At 38.8% G+C, this 22155-nt stretch overlaps 1 protein-coding gene across 4 annotated transcripts in view; it reads left to right on the top strand.

Annotated features, from left to right (window-relative positions):
• The first annotated feature begins 212 nt into the window (after window positions 1-212).
• The window catches only part of MTMR8 (myotubularin related protein 8), a 38320-nt gene continuing 16377 nt past the window's right edge, over window positions 213-22155 (top strand). The window contains exons 1-8 of one of the 4 annotated variants that reach the window (XM_051968280.1): window positions 213-380; window positions 5357-5479; window positions 6449-6611; window positions 8858-9015; window positions 9551-9679; window positions 12439-12573; window positions 14544-14676; window positions 20265-20374. In XM_051968280.1, the coding sequence (XP_051824240.1) occupies window positions 357-380; window positions 5357-5479; window positions 6449-6611; window positions 8858-9015; window positions 9551-9679; window positions 12439-12573; window positions 14544-14676; window positions 20265-20374 (975 nt within the window). In that variant the 5' untranslated portion in view covers window positions 213-356. The remainder of the gene's footprint in view (window positions 381-5356; window positions 5480-6448; window positions 6612-8857; window positions 9016-9550; window positions 9680-12438; window positions 12574-14543; window positions 14677-20264; window positions 20375-22155) is intronic. The other 3 variants (XM_051968279.1, XM_051968277.1, XM_051968278.1) reach the window with 3 other exon arrangements.

A 22155-nucleotide genomic window follows, 5' to 3' on the forward strand; every position in this document is an offset into this window, starting at 1 on the left:
CAAGGGCTCCAGAGAAAACCAGAGATGCCCAGGCCAGGAGGAGGGCAGGGAAGGTGGTGAGACCCTGAGAAGGCGGGGCTTGAGGCAAGAGGCGTGGCCTAAGTTCTTGAGAGCGGGGCGGGGGCCCGGGAGGCCGCGCTAGGGGAGGAGGCGGGGATGCGCGCCCCTGGAAACAGCTGCGGAGCGCGAGGGGAGGGGGAGGCGGCGGCTGCGGTGGCCGTTGGACAGCTGGAGCAGTAGGAAGGGGAGGAGCAGGAGGAGGTGGGGTGGGGAAGCGGCTGAGACGGCCAGTCCCGGCCCCTGCATCCCCGGGCCAAGCCCACCACCTGGGACCTAGAGTGCAGGAGGCCGAAGCCATGGAGTACATCACGCTGCCCAAGGTAAGGCTCACCCCTTGAGCTCGGGGCCACTTCCGGGCTCAGGGTGTGCTCTCCCTCTCCTCCCCAGAAGGGTTCCCCCCCACAAACAAGCACTCGGGGTTCCCCTTTGGATGGCGCGTGAGCTTCTCCCCGCCACGCCTGAGACTCCACTGAACTTTCTCCACTCAGTACTGCCTCCCTGGCCAGTCCTCCCTAAACTAACCCTGGCAGTGTGGTGTAGTGGGAGGGGTGCCCGCTGGCTCGGAGTCCAGATCCGGCCGTCCCTTGGATACATGGCCCGTGGATTAGGCCCTTCCCCTTTCTGGACCTTAGCTTCCCCCTCTGGAAAATGTGGGCTTAAGACTGGATCCCCCAAAGCCCCTCGTACTCTGATTGGAGAGTCGTCATTTCCGTGTAGGGAAAGAACTATCCAATGAAGAAACTCCCTCGGCCAAAGTGGAAGGACAACTCCCCTGCAACTTTTATGTAGTCTTAAGGAGTTTGATTTTAAAAAAAGAAAAACAAAACCTGCGATTTCATTGGTGGAGGGAACTCCCAGTGAGAGAAATCTCTCCACCCGTGAAAATCTGAGCGTAATCTTAGAGGGCTGCCTGGGGCAGTAAGATGTTAAGTGACTAGCCCTTAGTTGTGGGAGAGGCAGAGAGGAGAGATTTGATGATTGGAGGGGGACTCTTTTCATTTTACTACCATCTTCCCTCTCTGATATTCTTTGAAAGAAATCACACACACCCCCCACGCCATGAAATATATAGAACTGATTAAGCATGCCTGGCAGTAGTCAACAGCTGGCTTCAACACCAGTTAATAGCAGCTGACATTTTTATCAATGGATAATAGACTCAATTACTCTTTCTGTAAAGTAAGGAAATTGGACTGGATTGGTTCTAAGATCCACCTCAGCTTTAACTAGGTGACTTGCTGGAAGATCTGGGAAGGACTCTGAGAGGGTTTACCTGATTTTAGAAGAAAAACATAAGTGAAAGGGAGTAGACAGCCCAGTTTTGTGTATGAAAAACACATACTCATCAGGAAATCCTGGAACCAGAGGAGTGGAAACATTGGCAGAGGGAAAAATAAAAGCAGAGTCATCACAGAAGACTAGACAAAATGAGAAAGAAGAAAGGACTTTAGGAGGCAGATCAGAAGACCAGCATGGAGGCTTGAAGCAATAGTTGAAACCCTATTGGAACTCCATGCTAGCTTTTCTTTATTGATAATTTGATCCTTCAAAAGGTGGAGGAGTCAAAAGGAGGAGGGTGTGATTTACTGAAATAGAAATGAGGAGAACCTTAGGGAGAAGGAACCAATATTAAAATTTGTGAAAGAAAAAGAAGAAAACTGGGCATAGTATGATATCTACCCCTATTCTGGAGAAAGAACATTTCAGAGGGTTCATAACAGGGTAGACAGGGTAGAGGCATTGAGATAACCTATTTGTTAGAACTCTCTGCCTATAATCAGGAAGACCTGAGTTCAAATTCAATCTCATATACTTACTAAGGGCACAACCATGGGCAGGTCATTTACCTTCTGTTTACCTCCATTTCCTCTTCTGTAAAATGGGGATACTAATAGCACTTACCTTGAAAGAATTTTGTGAGGATCAAATGAGATAATGGTTGTAAAGTGCTTAGTGCTATATAAAGTTAACTAGTATCATTATTATCTATCCATAGGAGTCTCAAGAATTACATTGTGAAGATAGAAAGAGAAACATTTCCAGTGAAGAGATGAAAGGGAATAACTATCTAAAAAGACTAATGTGACCAAGGAAGTTTTTTTAAAAAAAAATGTTATTGCTAGTTTATATCTTTACAACACCTACATTTCCTATTGTATTCCTCCCCTCCCTGTTTACCATTGTATCTCTTTCCCTCCCAGAGAGCCATCCTTTTTAATAAAGGATTTTTTAAAAGGAAGGAACAAAATGAGCAAGACTAACAACGTCAAGAAAGACTGACGTTATACAAAGTGTTGCCCACCTGTGGCCCCCTCTTGTTTCTAGGGCTAACTCAAACAGAAAAACAAAAGCTGGTTAAACCTGAGTTTGAAAGCGTGATCTAGGCCTGGAAGAATAGCATCAGGAGCACTAAAGCTTTGAGTAAACTGAGGCTGTTGATGAGCAACTTGAACTTTTTTTAAGCACTTTCTGAAGAAGGTGATGAATGCTAGGATTGTTTTTCCAGATTGTTGGGAAGGGCCAAAAAGAATGAAGATAGGTTGAACAGAATGGACTGGGGAATGTTCTGCAGAATGTAGGAACAAAAGAGGAAGGAGTTATTCGGCACTTGCTGTGTGATAAGGTCTGAATATACAAATAGAAAAGGAAATCGGGCCTGTTTATGGATAGATTTTCAGAAAATTAGTTTGGTAAGCATGCCTTTTCTAGTAAGCAGAAGGCATATTCCCATTGAGTTCCCCATTTACAAGAGATTTATCTTGAAAAGCTTAAAGAGGATCTCTTAGGTACCAGGAGGACATATTTATTGGAAAGGCAAAGGCCTATAACAGAAGACCAACTTTTCATAGTCCAAGTTTTCGGAAAATATATCCATACAAGGGCTAACCTTATTTTTGTTGTTTTTTTTTAATTGGAAAAAATTTTTTTCTAAGGAGAAAACAGGCACAGGCACTACAGCCTGAAGTAAAATCAGTCCTTGTACAATCTTTCCTTTGCCTTTTTTTTCTGAATTTCAAGTCCAAAAACACTTTGGTCCCGGCTTCAGACATGTAGATTTCTTAAATGAAAGGACTTAGGGCTGAAAAGGACCTTAAAGCTCATCTAGTCAGAACACTTCATTTATTATTTTGCCCTAAGTTTAATAAAGAAATGATTTTGCCCTAAGTCACACAAACAGTAAGTAGCAGAGCTTGGATTTAAATGCAGGTTTGATGATTGTGCTGCTTCCACTATACCTTGTTACCTGATTTAATAAATGTGTTCAGCATCTACTAATAGCACATACCAGGACTGTCTTTTTGTAGAATTTTTCACTGGATTTTTTTCAGAAGAATGGAATAACAGCATTCAAACTTAGAAGAGACCTAAGTGCAATCTAATTCAATTTATATCTGAACTCTTATTCCCTACTGCAAGGGGTTTTTTAACCTGTGATCAACTGTGTCTAGGCTTCAGGGGGGCCCCAAATTTGAATGAAAAAAAAAATTACCTCTTTATTTCACTATCCTTCGGCCTCTTTTATAATCCTAGTATTTTATTTTATGCATTTAAAAACATGGTTCTGAGAATGGATCTCTAGGCTTCCTCAACCTGCCTATCCAAGGAAGGGGTAGGGGGGAAGGGTCCAGGACACACCAAAAATTCAGAATCTCTGCTCTATGATCCAGCCAAGTGGTCATCCAGTCTTTGCTGGATCACCCTAGAACAAGAGTGCACTGCCTCCATATTGGCTCAGAATTGGCTCCATATTGGCCTCAGTCTTCACTTTCCCTCTCTCCCTTCTTCCTTACATTGTTGATGTTTTATACTTCCTTGCTCATCCTAGTAAAGGAGAGATCAAAATAAGAATGCCTTCTTCAGAAAACAGAAAAGGTCTTTTGAAAATGTGAAAAGAAAAAGAGGATAGGATTTAGAGTCACAATGCCTGGACCTAAATCCCCATTCTTGTTACTGTCTGAGTGACTTTAGTCAAACCATTTCACCACTCTGCGCTCAGGTAACCTCTAAACCCTATGTTTTTCCGGTAATATTCATGATGAATGCTGTTTGAGGTAATATGATGGTCAATGATAGTATGGGACATGTCTGATGCATAGTCTTAAGCCAGAAAGTTCTTCTGGGGCCACATTTCCTCATTTAAAAAAAAAAAAAAAAACATAGATTTGAGCTATTGCCAATATTTATGGCAAATCAGGGTAGTAAATGGATTAAGAAACCTCGGAAGTCTACCTCATTTCCTTTCTTCCTGGAAGGGAAATAGAAAAGATCATGTTTTATGTTTCACAGCTTCTCTAAGAGCAGAGTTCTTATAAATGTCACAACATCCGGTGTGGTCATGGTTGAGGATATGTGGGAGAAGGGTATTGGGCAAGCAGCTTTCAGAAGGATAGGGCCATCTACACTACTTAGCCAGGGTAACCACTTGAAAAGCAGGCTGATTCCTTGTTCTGGTAGGCAGAGAATACAGTTTTGTATTTTGATTTGGGAGCTTAGTTTGGGAGAGCAGGCACCATGCCTTGTTTTCTTGTATTCTGTACGCTATTTCTGCCAGTGTATAGGACAGTTCAGTATATACTCCCAGGCTAAGAAATAGTTTGAAGTTTGGGGTTTTCACTCCTTCCTTCCTTCCCTCTTGTGTGTCTCAGTTCTTGCCCCAGCTTCCTCCGTCCCTTCAGCAAATATTCTTGAATCGTACCTTTCCCAGTCCAACACTTTCCCTCTAGTACTTGCTCCCTTCATTGCTCCGTGATTGTTTCTAGCAGGCAGTCCCAGACACCCATCCCCTCCTGATCCATCCATATATGCACTGAAAGTTCAGATCCAAAGATTTGTTTTGGAATGCCTCGGTGATCATTTTTACAAAAGACTTGGATGAAGGGATCCTTATTGAAAGATCTTGAAACATTTAGTCACATATTATAAGGTGAAAATTAATAGGAATAAATGTAAATTTAAAAAAAAGCTTCACAAGCACAAGATATTAGAGATATGCCTCAACAACAGTTTCTTCAGGGGGCCTTAGTTGGTTATACTCTCAGTGTGACGTGGCAATCAAGAACACCAGTGTGATCTTAGGCTGCATTTGAGGCCTTGGGAGATATTAGTTCTGCTGTCCTCTACATTGATATCTACTTGTAACTAGAATACGGTGTTTACTTCTAGGTATCTCATTGGTAAAACTGGAGAAAGTCAAGAGGAGAGCCACTAGGATAATGAAAGAAATGTTTAATTCTTATATTTTGGTCATAGGTAACAAATTGGGATTTAATTTTTTTCTTTCTTTTTTTAAAATTAGGTTGAAAATGTCCTATTACTGAATCGTTATGTAAACAAGAAACCAGCTAACGGGACTCTCTATCTTACTGCAACCCATCTGATCTATGTAGATACTTCGGCTGAAGTTCGGAAGGAGATCTGGGTCTGTATTCCCGCTAAGAAATAAGAAAGTATAACACCGACTTGCATATGAATTTTTCTTATTATATAATAATAAATATTATATAATAAGAATAACAATAACAATAAAAAAAATTGGCCATATAGAGATTTCCCCAGAGCACCAGGTTTTAGTAATTAATTTATTTTTTAAATTACGTAGATCCTTTCCTCCAAAGAACACTGTTCAGGTGAACTACTTTTAGTGAGAGATATAGGATGCAGTGATCAGTTCGTTGTATTTCAACAGATGTTTTGTAAGCACCTACTAAGTGCATGGCACGATGTGCTAGCTTCTCACACCTCCAGGGGTGATGTAGTTTGTAATAGGCAAATCTTGTTTATTTTTAAAATATTATACTTATACTATAGATACTAGGTAAATAGAATTTATGAAACTTTATGGAACTTAGATCTTCTCCAAATCCAGTGTTCTTTCTACCATGTCTTGCTGCCATGGTCATTTAGCTAATACGTTTCCTCATCTGAAAACTGAGGGAGTTAGAAAAAGTGATCACTAAAGGAATGTTTCAGAACTAAATCCGACTATCCCAAAATGGTAGAGCCAGGACTTGGTCCTAGGTCAGCTCACTCCAAGTCTGTTGTTCTTTCCACCTGTAGTCCTTTAATAGCTTTATTTTTGGTCAGATTGTGGATTCATTGTGGCCCACAATGGCCTTCAAGAGGTCCTTTTTTATTTTATTTGCTTTTTTTAATATGCTAATTCATTAAAACTTATTCTAAGATAAAGTGATACTGTAAGTGACCTCTTTCCTTGCTTACTTACCTAAGTAGAAGTACAATGTTTTCCTTTTTTTAATGGGTACTTTTGGCCACCTAAACTATTGCCAATATCTGAGAATCACCATTCTGAGAGTCAGTGTTGGGCATTTAATTTCACTGCTGAAGAAATTTGCTACTTAAAGGCTGATTTATATTTCATCTTTTACAGATTCTGCACCACCACATTGCTGCTGTGGAGAAGTTAGCCCTCACCTCCATGGGGCATCCTCTGATCTTACGTTGCAAAAACTTTCGAACAGCACACTTTGTCTTTGGGTCCGATTGGGAATGTCATGAAGTATACGTTTCCTTGCTCAAGCTCTCCCAACCAGGTAGTTAGGCTTGGCGAATAATAGAAAAACTTGGGAAAAAGAAGGAATGGGGCATGGAAATTATGACAATTGGTAGTTGCCTTTCTATGAACCTCACTCAAATAGCGGGTCTTTTTGACATGTTAAAAATGTTTCCCCTTGGTTTTGAAACCCGCATCAGAACATGAAGTTGCTTTCTTGTACAGAAATAGAGGCTGATTGCTTCTTCCAAGTTTGGGTGTCATGAATAACTTTTGGGGATCCCCAAAAGTTATTTGGGGATCCAGGCCTATGATTTTAAGAGGGTAGAGGAACTTTGGAAAAAGAGAGTCCCTGTTGGCAGCAACTAGCTGTAACCTAAAAATATGCTTATCTGCCTGATTTCTCTGGAAGACTTTGCTTCTCTGAAAATTTGGTATTTGTTTTTATTGATGCTAGACTGTGATTTCAGTTCACAGTAAGGAAATGCCTCCTACCACTGTATTCCAGCAACTTCATCATAAAGAGTTTACGAGGACATTGAAAAATTAAATGCCCTCCCATGGTCACACCACCAGAGGCAAAAATTGAATTCAAGCTTTCTTGACCCCACAGCTGGAGATCTGTCCATTATCACCATGCTGCCTCTTTGCAAGAAATGTTACAGTTTTGAAAAATAAAAGTACATTATAACATTTAAAATGTTTCTCTGTACCCAAAGACAAATTTGATGTAAAAAAAATTTTTCCCTAGGGCTGTCTGGGCATATCAAAAGTGACATTAGGAAGAGGCAGATTAGTGTAGTGGTCAGGCCCAACTTATCTCGTTTCCTTTTCTGATGGGTTTATTAGACTAAATTGAAGAATGCTGTAGATGTCTTATACCTAAGTTTCATCGAAGCATTTGATAAAGTTGCCTTTTACCCTAGTTGATCTGAGTTGTGAGTTAGATCAGGCCTTCTTTAACTTTTCCACTTGCAATCCCTTTTTCGCCTGAGAAGCTTTTGCATGACTCTGGGCATTTAATCATAATTTCCTGATACCTGCATTCAGTTTTGTGACTTCATATGGGGTCACAAACCACAGTTTAAGAAACTGGATGTAGAGTAGGGCTTCTTAAAATATTTTTCACTAGTGACCCCTTTTTGCCCAAGAAATTTTTTCATGACCCCCACACCCAGTTATGAGGCCCCATATGGGGTGTTGTGAAACACAGTTTAAAAAGCTGAGAATTAGATGATAGGAGAATTGGGAGCATTTGGAATTGGTTGAATGATCTGACCCAAAAAGTACTCGTCAATGACAAATTAGAGAGAAGTTATTAGTGAAATATCCCAACAATTTGCTGCTCCTGTGCTGATCAGCATGTTCATCAATGACTTGGATGGGAGTCAATGATAGGACTCAGAAGCTGAATAGCAGAATCTTACACCATCTTAAGAGGAACATAGTGTCTAGAGCAAGGGAGGTGATTGTTCCATTGTATTCTTCCCTGGTCAAACTGTGTCGAGTATTGTGTTCAGTTCAACTTTCCCACATCTCGGAAGGACTTTGACAAACTGAAAAGTTCCCAGATAGTGATGGAAGTAGATATCATTCCATCTGATAGCCGATTGAAGGATCTGAAGGTGCTTTGTCTGAGGAAAAGATGTATATGGAGGGAATCTGATAGTTATTTTTCAAGTATTTTGGCTGGAAGAAAGGAAACAGTTTTGTTGTTCTTGGATTCAGAATATAGAAATAGAACTGGTTTATAAAAGTTACAGAGACCTACTTTGGCTTAGTGACAAAATTTCTAACAAGTTGAATAAGCTGCCTTGGAATGTGTGGGATTTTCCCTTCCTTCAAGGAGTCAGGGATACTAAGGAGGGGGTCCCCTGAGCGTGAACCACTTGGATTACAGTTTGTGAAGAGCCTTCAGACTCCCAAGATTCTGAAATTAGTAGGGAAAAAACCAGGATTTGGATTCCGATACTTTGGGTGTGAATCCTACCACCTGTGTGACTTTAAGCAAGTGATTCTCTCTGGACCTCGTTTTCCTCATCTGTAAAATGGTAAAAGTGATTTCTGAGGTCCCTTGTAGTCTTAAATCTAAGAGTCTGTGATGGTGATATTGGGAAGGTCACTTAACCTTTATGAGCCTTAGTTTCCTTTTTTGTAAAATCACGAGGTTAGATTAGATGGTCTCTAAGGCCTACTTTCAACATTAAATCCTTGAGAACTAATTCTTAAATCTCTTAATTCCTTAAAACACCCTGATGATTGCATCAATTTCATTACTGTTTCTAGTGAGACCAGAAGAACTTTATGCATTTTCTTATAACCCCAAATCTTCAAAAGATGACAGAGAAATTGGATGGAAAATGATTGACTTAAAATCAGACTACAAGCGGATGGGAATCCCAAATGACTACTGGGAAATAACAAATGCAAACAAAAACTATGAGGTAATTATGAACGCTTGCAAGAGCTGCTCCAAATATCTTTGTATATATGGGTCCTTTTCTTTTTCTTTGGGACATAGGCCTAGTAATGTTATATCTGGGTCAAAGGATCTATACATTTGAACATGAATCTACTTGTATCAACTTTCATTTCTAGTGGACTCTACTTTAATAGACCTCCTTGTGTGTGGATTTCAGTGATTTGTATATGTGAGCATACATGTTGTTCCTCTGCCTCAAATTCCAGACATTCTGAGAATATATTTTGTTGCTGTATAATCTTACTGTGCCTTCTTTCTGGAAATTAATACCAGTATTTGAAAAAAAAACTTTATAACTTGTGTAACTTTAGACAAGTTCCTTCCCCTCTGTGAGCCTCAGTTTCCCCATCTACAAACTTGAGGGAATTAGACTAGATGGTCTCTAGAGTTCTTTCCATTTCTAAATCCAGTGATCCTATGAATAATTGCTGCTAGGCCTGCTACTGCCAAATAACTCTTATAAGAATTAAGTTGATTTTTGTAGTTCTTACTTTCAGGTTTGCAGCACATATCCTCCTGAAATCGTCATTCCAAAAGTGGCTAGCAAGGCGATGGTCATGGGCTGTTCTAAGTTCCGAAGTAGAGGACGCATCCCTGTGCTTTCCTACTTCTACAAAGAGAACAATGTAAGTGGAACATACTTCCTCCCCACATACTCTTTTAAATTGATTTTCTTTCCTCTTTATTGACTTTAGCCTGGGAGATGGGGGGGAAGCCATGAATTAAAAGGTTAAATGAGCATCCTTAGTCTTCTCATTCACGCTCATAGCTCCAGCTGTCTTAGATACGAAGTTGATTTCCAAAGTGATACTTCCAGCTCGAACCTTCCTTCCTCCTCCCTCACCTCCAGTCCTACATTTTCAAATTTTAGTGTAGTATAGTAGAAGTGGCATTAGATCAGGAGTCAGAGAATCTAGGTTAAAAATCCTGCCTCTGCTACTTGCTATTTGTGGGACTTTGGGAAAATTACTAAATCTTTGGCACTCAGTTTTGCCATCTATAAAATGGGCTTGGATGCAGTTTTGCCATCTGTAAACTGGGCTCGGATGAAGTGATCTCTAAGGTCTCTTTCAGCTCTGAGTTCTTTGATCGTATGATCTTTACATAAGACAGTGAGTTGAAAATGACGTCAGAGTTCATCTTGTGTAAGATTTTCTCATTTTACAGGTGGGGACACTGAGACCCAGAGGGGTTAAGTGACTTGCACCCTTTGCCTGCTGAATAGTCCTTTTGGTCCCTAAATTCACCTTGTATAAAACCCAAGATCATTGTCTTTCCTCTCAAAACCTCTTTCCAAAGATTCTGTTTCCATTGATGCTTCCGTCACCTTCAGGTATTAATTATGTTTCATTCTTCCCTCTATATCCATAACCAATCAATTAATCAATTCATGGCAATTCTACTTCCAAGTGAATAACATTTTTCATCCGGGTCCTTGGAAATTATTTTAGCTCATTGTCTTGATCGGAATAACTAAGACTTTCAAAGTTGATCATTCTTATGATATTACTGTTGCTGTGTCTCAATGTTCTCCTAGTTTTATGTACTGCAGTATCCTTCCAGAGTTTGGGGTTTCCAGTTATATCATGGAAACCATAGATTTCTGTTGCCCTATTTTTTGGGAATAATTTGTAGGATAGTTGATGGAAATTCACTCAACTAATCTTTACTATGAATCTGTTCTGGAAAATGGCATTTTATTGGGAAGACTTCTAGTTTATTCCCATTATAGATAATGCCTGCTCTTGGTTGTAGATAAACGTTATTTATTATAAATAAATGCTATATTTATTCCTAGGATTTCTAGTGATTTAAGTAGGAATTCATATTATATTTTGTCAAAAAAAACTCTTGCTGCATCTATTGAGATGATCATATGATTTTGTTGGTTTTGTTATTAATATAGGCATTTATACTTATAGTTTTCCTAATTTCCTAAATTCTTAATATAAATCCCACCTGGTCACAATATATGATCTTTCTGATGTCTTGTTTTCTCTTTGCTAGTATTTTATTTGTAATTTTTACATCATTATTCATTAGAAAAATGAGTCTCACTTTTCTTTTTCACTTTTTCCTCTCCTTCTCACCCCTCCACTTTTTTAGATCATTCCAACATAATGATCTTACACTTGTGCTCTCTATCTATGTAGATTCTTTCTAACTGCCTTAATAATGATAAAATTCTTAGGAATTGCAAGTATTATCTTTTCATGTAGAAATACAAACCTTATTGAGTCCCTTATGATTTTTCTTTCATGTTTACTTTTTTTATGCTTCTTTTGAGTTATATGTTTAAATGTCAAATTTTCTATTCAGTTCTGGTCTTTTCATCAGAAATTCTTGAATGTCCTCTAGCCTATTAAATAACCATTTTCCCCCTGAAATATTATTTTCAGTTTTGCTGGGCAGATTATTCTTGTTTGCACTCCTAGCGTCTTTGCTTTCTGGACCATTATATCCCCAAAACTCCATTTTTCTAATGTGGTAGCTACTAAATCTTGTGTGATCCTGTCTTTGGCAGTCTACTTCTCGTATTTTTCTCCTTGCCCTAGAAGTTCTGAAATTAGGCTATAATATTCTTGGTAATTTTCATTTGGGGATCTCTTTTCAGGACGTGATGGATAGAATCTTTGCATTTCTATTTTGCCCTCTGGTTCTAAAATATTGGGGCAGTTTTCCTTGATCATTTCTTAAAATATGATGTTTAGGCCCTTTTTTGATCTTGGCTTTCAAGTAGTATAGTAATTAATTCTTCCTTGATCTATTTTCTAGGTTAATTGTTTTTTTCACTGAGATGTTTCAGGCACTGTTCATTCAGAATGTTTTCCCCGATTCTCCCATCTTCACATTTTCTTAAGAATAATGTCTTTGGTTCTCTAGAGTCAAATCTGGATTTGTCTCCCTCCCCAATCTAATCCAACAGGCATTTATTAAATGCCTACTATATGCAAAGTTACTACTTTGCATATAAAAGCTGGGGAGACAAAGATAAAATGAAAAAATAATACGTATTCTGCCTTGTATTGTGTATGTGTTCTGTTTCCTCAGTTGATTGCCAGTTGTGAGTAATTGTTGGTTGATTGACTGATCTCATGGTCTTATCCTCCTTAATAGCAGACACGATCATTTTTTATCTTCCTAAAATTCTGAGCACAAGACCTTGTCTGTAGTACCCAAATGATGAATGTTTGTTGAATCGAATTGTAAAGAAAGTGCTGGTAATGTGAGCTGCTTGTAATCTCTCTGAGCCTCAGCTTCCTTTTCTCTTAAAATCTAGATCATTAAAAGTTTTAATGTAGGTAAAATATCTTTTTCCTAGAGTTGGTGCGTCCTTTCAAGAAAGGTGCAAACCTTTCTGACCTGTGGCTTTTACTCATTACAGGCTGCCATATGCCGCTGCAGTCAGCCCCTCTCTGGATTCGGGTCCCGCTGTCTGGAGGATGAACAGATGCTACAGGCCATTAGCCAAGCCAACCCAGCAAGCTCATTCATCTATGTGGTAGACACAAGGCCAAAGGTACCTTCTGAAGCGATTCATTGAAATTCCCAAACTCAGGGCTTGGTGTACCTCTTCATTATCTATATGTCCCAGATGTCTTATTCATTCATCCATTCATGTAGCAGATACTCATTAAGCACCTACTGTGTGCAAATAGTGCTATAATGATGCCAAGTTTGGTAAGATATGATTCCTGCTGTCAGGGAGCATAAATTCTAATAGGGAGGAAATCTCCCAGAGAGCAATAACACATACAATAAGAGCATTAAGAGCAGCTGGGTGGCACACGCCACAGAATGCCAGGCCTGGAGTCAGGAAGATCTGAGTTCAAACCTACTTCAGTCACTCACTGTATGACCCTGATTAAGTCACTTTACCTCTATCTGCCTCACTTTCCTCATCTGTAAAATGGAAATAATATTAGCATCTATCTCCCCAGGACTGTTGTAAGAATCATATGAGGTGACAGTTTTAAAGTGCTTAACCCAGTGACTGGCACAGAGTGGTCACTATATAAATGTTAGCTATATCACTATATAAATATTAGTTATTATGCTTATCAAAAGAAAGAAAATAAGGAAATAGTGGCTTTCAGTTTGATGGTCTTTAAGGCCCTTTATATATTATATTATTTATATTGCATGATATTTATTATATGACAGTGTTAAATACTGTAATAATAACTGACATATAGAGCTCTTAAATTTACAAAGACCTTTGTAGCTGTCTTCCCTGTGAATACTACAGGCAGTATTATTCCCATTTTACAAGATGAGCAAACTGAAGTGCAGATTTGCACCTGCAAATCAGGTGATTTGCCTCCTATTCACAGCTATGTCTGATGTGGAAAATAATCCCAAGTTGTCCTGACTTTAGAGTCCAGTACTTTGTCCACCATTTAGACATATTAGAAATGGCAGCCAAATGTCTTCAGCAGCTACTTTTTGTGGTACAAGTATTCTTACTTTTGGGGGTTTTTTTTGCATCCTGGCTCCATTTGGAAGTCTGATGCAGCCCATAACCCCTTTCTCGGAATAATGTTTTTAAGTGCATGAAAGAAAATCCTTAGGATTACAAAGGAAACTGAATATGTTTAAATACAATTATTACAATATTTTTAAAATCAAGTTAATAGACCACAGGTTAAGTACCACCCCTACTCTATTGTTGTGGCTTGTAATTATTGTTTTATTTGTAGAAAGGGTTCTTAGCCTCAAGTCAACAGACACCATCTCAAAGGATCCATGGATAGATTTCAGGGGACCCATGGACTTGGGATGGGAATAAAATTTCCCTCATCTCACTGCTAAGTAAATTTACAATTTCCTTTGATTATTAAAAAAAATTTTTTTCTGAAAAGGAGGCCCATAGGTTTCACCAAACTGCCAAAGAGATCCATGACAGAAATAAGATTAAGAATTTCTGATTTATAGTAACATTTGTCCTAACAAGATCACTTGCTGCCCACTGCAGCCATGACTTTTCCTTCCCCTGTATTGCATTTTGTTTGTTATTCATTTAATGGCTCCTTAATTACCCAGTGTCTCTAAGATAAGAGATCTTAATTTGCCACTGTCTCTCTTTAGAACACATTTGTTTTCTCTCTGCCCAAGTTAATGTACATACGTTATGCCTTAGGTGTTTTGCATGTTTCTTATTAATATGAAGCACTCAGTCTGTGTAGTTGCCTATCTGATAAGGCCAATAGAACTTAGCATCTGCACTGCTACAGTGATACACAAGGACACAATTAGCATAACATATTGGTGAAAGTATATTGCTATTTCCTAAAGTTTCCGATTTAAGAACCTGTGAAATCCTACTCTCACCCCTCATTTAGGCCCTTAGTTGATTTTCCCTTTTATGGGCAGCATTTCAAATGATTTGGAAACTAAAGAATAACATCCTTGAGGCTCCTAGATGTACAAGCGTTGTCCTTTCTTCACCCAGCCCGTTGATATCTGCCCTACAATGTTCTTGATTTACAGTTGAATGCCATTGCCAACCGAGCAGCTGGCAAGGGTTATGAAAATGAGGATAATTATACCAATATTCGATTCAGGTTCATTGGTATTGAAAATATCCATGTGATGCGGAGCAGCCTACAGAAACTTCTGGAAGGTATGAAGGCTTGGTCTTAATTGGGGGGAGGTGGGGAAGGAAGAACTGGGATCTGGAAGAATCTGCCATAATATACCTCCTAATATATACACAAAAAAGCATGTGCTTTGAAGGTGGAGCCAGAGATGTAATCAAAGGAAGAGAATCAGTTGCCATGTGGCATTTGATATAATGTGCTGTTAATATGTTTGAGGTTCAGCACACCAAATATTGAGATTGAGGAGAGCACTTGACATCAAGTGTTGAGATTTGGTCATGTGATGAATTTACAGTGGCCATTTTCTTTGCCAAAGGGACATTTACTTAAGAGAAGAGGTTATGGACAAAATGAAGAGATACGATAGACATCAGGGGTGGTAAAATATGAAATATATTTGCTATGGTTAGATACCATGAGGCAGGGGAGAGAGAAAGGGAAGAAAGACACCACGAGGCAGAATACTGTGGCAGGCTAACTCAAAAGGGATTCTGCCAAGATGGCATGGGCCATGGGCAGATTTAGAGAGGAAATTTAACCTTGGGGGTTTGGCATAACTTGGCTTTCTGATTGGGTAGGGTTACCACCCAGGGTGGACCTGTAAAGTTGAGCTGATCCCCATTAGTGCCCTTTCCTGCTTGCCTCAGAAAGTAATCTTATCAGTATTTCAGACTTTCTCTACCAACCCATCTAGTTACTCAGGACCTCATCACTGTTATGGGTCAATATGGTCCTGAAGTGTGGCTAGATTGGTTTAGAATGTAGGGGCCAGGTAGGAACAGATTTCAACTTAGTATAGTCAGGAGTAAAATCAATAATGATAGAACCATCTGGAAATGAAGTGAGGTGCTTCAGTAGGTTTATTCATCTTTGAACACATTTGAGGAGGATCTGGATGATAGCCCACAATATTGACTTCTGATGCCCATCCATGTGGCCTTGATTTAGGTACTTATCTCTCTGAAATAAAGTAGTTATCCCTTCCACATTGAGGGTTAGGGGCAGATACCACTGCAATATGAAAAATCCACATAAAATTTTTGACTCTCCCTTCGTACCAGAGAAGAAATCTGAATTAAATGCCATTAAAAGATGAAACATGTTAATATTATGAAATACTGCATATTCATGTGTTTTATGCATTTCTGAGTCTCTTTACTTTTTTCTTTGTTGTCTGCTGGCATTCACATGTCATCTGTGGCTTCTGCAAAACTCTCCCAGAATTCCCATTTAATTTCCTATGGCGACTGCAATGTATTGAAACCATGATGGGGAAAGTCAAGTGTGGAAGGGATAATTGTAGTTTGACTAGATGATTTGTAAAGGGTCCTTCTACAATGAGGGAATTTGTCTTGCTTGACTATGCATATTCATTTCAGAGATTTTCTTTTTTATTTCTTTTCCACTTGAGAAGGGGTAAATGAGAGGTAGAAAAAAAAATAAATGCTTATTGATTAAAAAATGAAATTTTAAAAAATTTAAAGGTTTCTTTCAGCTCTAGATTTTATGATCTTGAGTTGTTCACAGGATTCATGCTTCATTTGTCACATAATGGTTGGAATAGACTGCCTTACGAATTTGTTCCAACTCTGTTATTCAGATCTATTATTCAATGTTTCCATTGATTTCACACCATAGTTGAGAACAAGTGAGCATCTGTGTTGTGGAGATCAATAGAATACTTAACTACAGGAATGGTAGCCTAGTCCTGTGGCAAAAGAAATGTGAATTTTGTAGTTTAACCTCCTTGTTAGGGGAGAATGCTCCCAAGTTACATCTGCATTTTTTGCTCTACTGGGTAAGAACAAAGCCTTGAGCATAATCTTGGTCACCTGCCATCACCACAGAATCTTTCAGGAAAGATGGACAATCCTTTAGAATTCTGGTCTTAGAAAATTTCTTCCAGACTGTGCAGAAAGGAGGAATTCATGACTAAACAAGAGATAGAAAAGACTATACAAGATAAAATGGAAAATGGCATTTATATGAAATTGTACAAGTTTTTGCACAAACAAATCCAGTGTAATAAAAATTTAAAGGGATACACAACTGGGAGAAAATCTTTGTACCTAGTTCTGATAAGGGTCTCATCCAAGGAACTGATTCAAATGTAAAAGACAGCCATCTTTTAGTATAATATGAGTAGGTAATTTTCTTTTTTTTTTTTCTTTCTTTGCTCATAGACTTTATTTTTTTATTTTTTTAAATAACTTTTTATTGACAGAATCCATGCCAGGGTAATTTTTTACAACATTATCCCTTGCACTCACTTCTGTTCCGATTTTTCCCCTCCCTCCCTTCCTCCACCCCCTCCCCTACATGGCAAACAGTCCTATATATGTTAGATATGTTGCAGTATATCCTAGATACAACATATGTTTGCAGAACCAAACAGTTCTCTTGTTGCACAGGGAGAATTGGATTCAGAAGGTAAAAATAACCTGGGAAGAAAATCAAAAATGCAAATAGTTCATATTCGTTTCCCAGTGTTCTTTCTTTGGGTGTAGCTGCTTCTGTCCATCATTTATCAATTGAAACTGAGTTAGGTCTCTCTGTCATAGAAATCTACTTCCATCAGAATACATCCTCATACAGTATTGTTGTTGAAGTGTATACTGATCTCCTGGTTCTGCTCATTTCACTTAGCATCAGTTCATGTAAGTCTCGCCAGTCCTCTCTGTATTCATCCTGCTGGTCATTTCTTACAGAACAATAATATTCCATAACATTCATATACCACAATTTACCCAGCCATTCTCCAATGGATGGGCATCCATTCATTTTCCAGCTTCTAGCCACTACAAACAGGGCTGCCACAAACATTTTGGCACATACAGGTCCCTTTCCCTTCTTTAGTATCTCTTTGGGGTATAAGCCCAGTGGAAACACTGCTGGATCAAAGGGGATGCACAGTTTGATAACTTTTTGAGCATAGTTCCAAATTGCTCTCCAGAATGGCTGGATGTGTTCACAACTCCACTCACAATGTATCAGTGTCCCTGTTTTCCCACATCCCCTCCAACATTCCGCATTATGCTTCCCTGTCACTCTAGCCAATCTGACAGGTGTGTAGTGGTATCTCAGAGTTGTCTTCATTTGCATTTCTCTGATTAATAATGATTTGGAGCATATTTTCATATGGCTATAAATAGCTTTAATTTCTTTGTCTGAGAATTGTCTGTTCATATCCTTTGACCATTTATCAATTGGAGAATGGCTTGATTTCTTATAAATTAGAGTTGATTCTCTATATATTTTGGAAATGAGGCCTTTATCAGAACCTTTGGTTGTAAAAATGTTTTCCCAGTTTATTGTTTCCCTTCTAATCTTGTCTGCATTAGTTTTGTTTAGAGAAGGTAATTTTCTTTTTTAAAAATTAATTTAAAATTAAATTTAATTTTATAATAACTTTTTATTGACAGAATCCATGCCAGGGTAATTTTACATTATCCCTTGCACTCGCTTCTGTTCCGATTTTTCCCCTCCCTCCCTCCCTCCCTCCACTCCCTCCCCTACATGGCAAGCAGTCCTATATCTGTTAGATATGTTGCAGTATATCCTAGATACAATATATGTGTGCAGAACCGAACAGTTCTCTTGTTGCACAGGGAGAATTGGATTCAGAAGGTAAAAATAACCCAGGAAGAAGAACAAAAATGCAAATAGTTCACATTCGTTTCCCAGTGTTCTTTCTTTGGGTGTAGCTGCTTCTGTCCATCCTTAATCAATTGAAACTGAGTTAGGTCTCTTTGTCATAGAAATCCACTTCCATCAGAATACATCCTCATACAGTATTGTTGTTGAAGTGTATAATGATCTCCTGGTTCTGCTCATTTCACTTAGCATCAGTTCATGAAAGTATCGCCAGTCCTCTCTGTATTCATCCTGCTGGTCATTCCTTATGGAACAATAATATTCCATAACGTTCATATACCACAATTTACCCAGCCATTCTCCAATGGATGGGCATCCATTCATTTTCCAGCTTCTAGCCACTACAAACAGGGCTGCCACAAACATTTTGGCACATACAGGTCCCTTTCCCTTCTTTAGTATCTCTTTGGGGTATCAGCCCAGTAGTAACACTGCTGGATCAAAGGGTATGCACAGTTTGATAACTTTTTGGGCATAATTCCAGATGAGCAGGTAATTTTCAAAGGAAGAAATCCAAGTTATCAACAGTCATGAAAATTCACTAGTAGCTTCAAGATTCTGCCTCATACTTAGCAGGTGGGGGGAAATGCCAAAAAAAAATATAAATGTAGGAGGGACTGTGAGAAAACAGGTGCATTGTTGATGGAACTGTGAATTAGTCCAGTCGTTCTAGAAAGCAGTTTGGAACTATGCCTGGAAAATTGCCAAACTGTTCATTTTCTTTGACTCCCCTGTACTGCTACTAAGATCTGTGGCCCAACACAATCAAAGAAAGTGGAAAAAGATATGTATATGTGAAAATATTTATAGCAGTTCTTTTCATGGTAACCAAAATTAGAAACTAGCGGGTATCCTATTGGGGAATGTCAACTTTGGCACATGAATTTAATAGAATATTAATGAGTCATAAGAAATTAAACAGTTTCAGAGAAAACTGGGAAGACATTCAGGAACTGATACAGATTGAAGTGAGCAGAGTTAGACTAGTGTATACATTGGCAATAACATAGAGAAAAACAACTTTGGAAGGCTTAAAAACTTGGAAGATAATAGTGCCGTTCACCTCATGTCATAGAGGTGATGAACTTAAAACATAACAAGAGGCATTCATTTTGAGATTTGGCTAATATGGCGATTGGTTTTGCTGGACAGTATGTATGAAGGTCATTTTATTTGTTTATTGCTGAGGAGATGGGCATGGGAATGGAGAGTAACAGTAACAGATTTATGAAAAATATAAAGAAAAGAAAAGGAACTTGGGATCCTATTGTACCCTTGTTTTAGGAAATTTTCTTCATACTGTCAAGAATTTTCACAAGGGATGGGGCAGCTTGGTGGTGCAGTGGATAGAGCACCAGCCCTGAAGTCAGGAGGACCTGAGTTCAAATCTGGCCTCAGACACTTAACACTTCCTAACTGTGTGACCCTGGGCAAGTCACTTAACCCCAATTGCCTCAGGGGAAAAAAAAAGAATTTTGAAAAGAACATCTTGGTTCATACCATGCCATACTTTGGTATCCCCAGTGATTTATTTGGGGTCTTTTTTTTTTGTTTTTCTCTAACCAGGCATGATTGACTTGAATGTTTGTCTTTGTTTAGCTCCTTTACCCAAAAAAACTGTAGATCTGGATTTTTGCCTACCAAGCACCATTATGGATCTGCTTACCCAAGTGGTTTCATTGTGCCAATCATTTAAAGACATACTATCATTCCTTAGCTGCTCCCCATTTATAAAATGAAATCTATGTCAGAATTCCAAGGCAAGATCGAACTTCCTCATTTCCCAAAGAACTAAGACTCAGAGATAGGAAGTCACACAATTCTGTGAGGAAAGGCAGACCTTGAACTCAGACCTTGTGACTCTGTATCCAGTCTTCTTTGTCTTACTTTGGGGGGCAAGAGCGGTGCTAGAAATACTTCATTTCAGTCATTGGTTTTTTTTTTTTTCTTTCTTAAGTCTGTGAAATGAAAGTTCCATCTATGAGTGACTTTCTTGCTGGCCTGGAGAACTCAGGGTGGTTGCGACACATTAAAACTATTATGGATGCTGGAATATTCCTTGCAAAGGTAATTCTCAGTACATTTGCATACTCATTTCATCTGCAATTGATTGATTAGGGAAGCCTGACTTTATCAAGTCACTTCTGTACTGTTGGAACCATGCTAATATTACAGGGTACAATCACAATCAATTGTAAAGTGTTATAGACAGGCATGGTTCTTTAGTATTTCTCCCAATCGCCCGACTTTGCTTTCTTTAGGGGAAAGAAAGGAGATGCTAGCTTGGGGACAAACTTTTTCGGTCACTTATATGAAAGCAGAATTTATTTATTTATTTTTTTTGCTGAGGGGAAGTAAGATTTCAGATTTTTGGTCAAAAACAGAGATGCTTAGTTTTTTAGCTACTTTGAGTAACCAGAAGTAGTGGTTGCCACTCTCCTTATTCTCTTGTCTGAATTCATCTTTATAATGTGGTACTGTTGGAATCTTTACAAACTGTTAAGTCATTAGAGTTGATAGAGACAATAATTACCTAATTTAGCATGGTTCAGTATCATTGATCTGATTTTACAAGGAGATGTTTTGGGCCAGAACCTGAAACAAGGTACTAAGTAGAACTAATTGATACAATGCTTGTGTTCACACGTTTGGGGGATTTCAGGGTTTAGTATGAGATATCCGAGTTCCCACCTCCCTTGAAGAAGCTCTTAGGGCCAGAGAGCACTGTGGGAGAAAACCCGTAATCCCATTCTCTCAGAAGAGTCATATATAAGCCCAGTCAAGAGAGTTCAGCTGAATTAGATTGGAGAGGAGCACTCTGGTGCAGACACAGAGCTCTGGGAGATTGAGAACCAGAAGCCCTCTCTCGGAGGCAAGACAGATTCAACTTGGAGCTGAATTAGAGGCTGAAGAAAGCAGAGGCAGAAGCAAAGGACAAAGCTGCAAGAGCTCTTGGAACCAAGCAGAGAGTTAGGCCTCAACTAACCGGGCTATTTTGGTAGGAGAAAATAAACGTTTGAACTTTTATCACCTGGCTGCATTTTGGGTGATTATTACTCTTAACCGAAACTAAGGCTGCCTCCAGAAAACCTCCCTGAGAAACCTTCTCCCAGAGAGAACCTTTATATTATTTTAAAGAAGAACAAGAACACCAACATGGTACTAGCATTGCAAAAACATAATGCAGCAGGGATACTTTGAAATATCCTCAAGGACCACCCATGATTCCAGAGGACTCATGATGAAACCTGCTGACCACCTCCTGACTGAGAGGTGAGGGATTCAGGGTGCAGATCGGACCACTTCCTTTTAGATATGACCACTGAGGGAATCTATGACTATTTATAATAGAACTTTTGCTTTTCTTGCTTTCTCAAGGAGGGTGAGAAGAGATGGGAGGGAGAGAAGGTGGATCTTCTTTGAGAAAAATTATAATGAAAGAATAGATAAATATCATGACTGCATTGCTGTATATATAGCTCCAAAGGCCTCTTTTAGCTCTAGAACTTGAACATTCTTTTTTTATTATTATAGCTTTTTTATTTACAAGATATGTGCATGGGTAATTTTTTGGCATTAACAATTGCTGTACAAAAAGAATCGGACTTTGAAATAGTGTACAATTAACCTATGAAGGAAATCAAAAATGCAGGCGGACAAAAATAGAGGGATTGGGAATTCTATGTAGTGGTTCATACTCATTTTCCATTGTTCTTTCCCTGGGTGTAGCTCGTTCAATTCATTACTGTTCTGTTGGAGTTGATTTGTTTCATCTCATTGTTGAAGAGGGCCACGTCCATTAGAATTGATCATCATATAGTATTGTTGAAATATATAATGATCTCCTG

This window comes from Antechinus flavipes, chromosome X, assembly GCF_016432865.1.
Source record: "Antechinus flavipes isolate AdamAnt ecotype Samford, QLD, Australia chromosome X, AdamAnt_v2, whole genome shotgun sequence".
NCBI classification, from domain to species: Eukaryota; Metazoa; Chordata; class Mammalia; order Dasyuromorphia; family Dasyuridae; genus Antechinus; species Antechinus flavipes.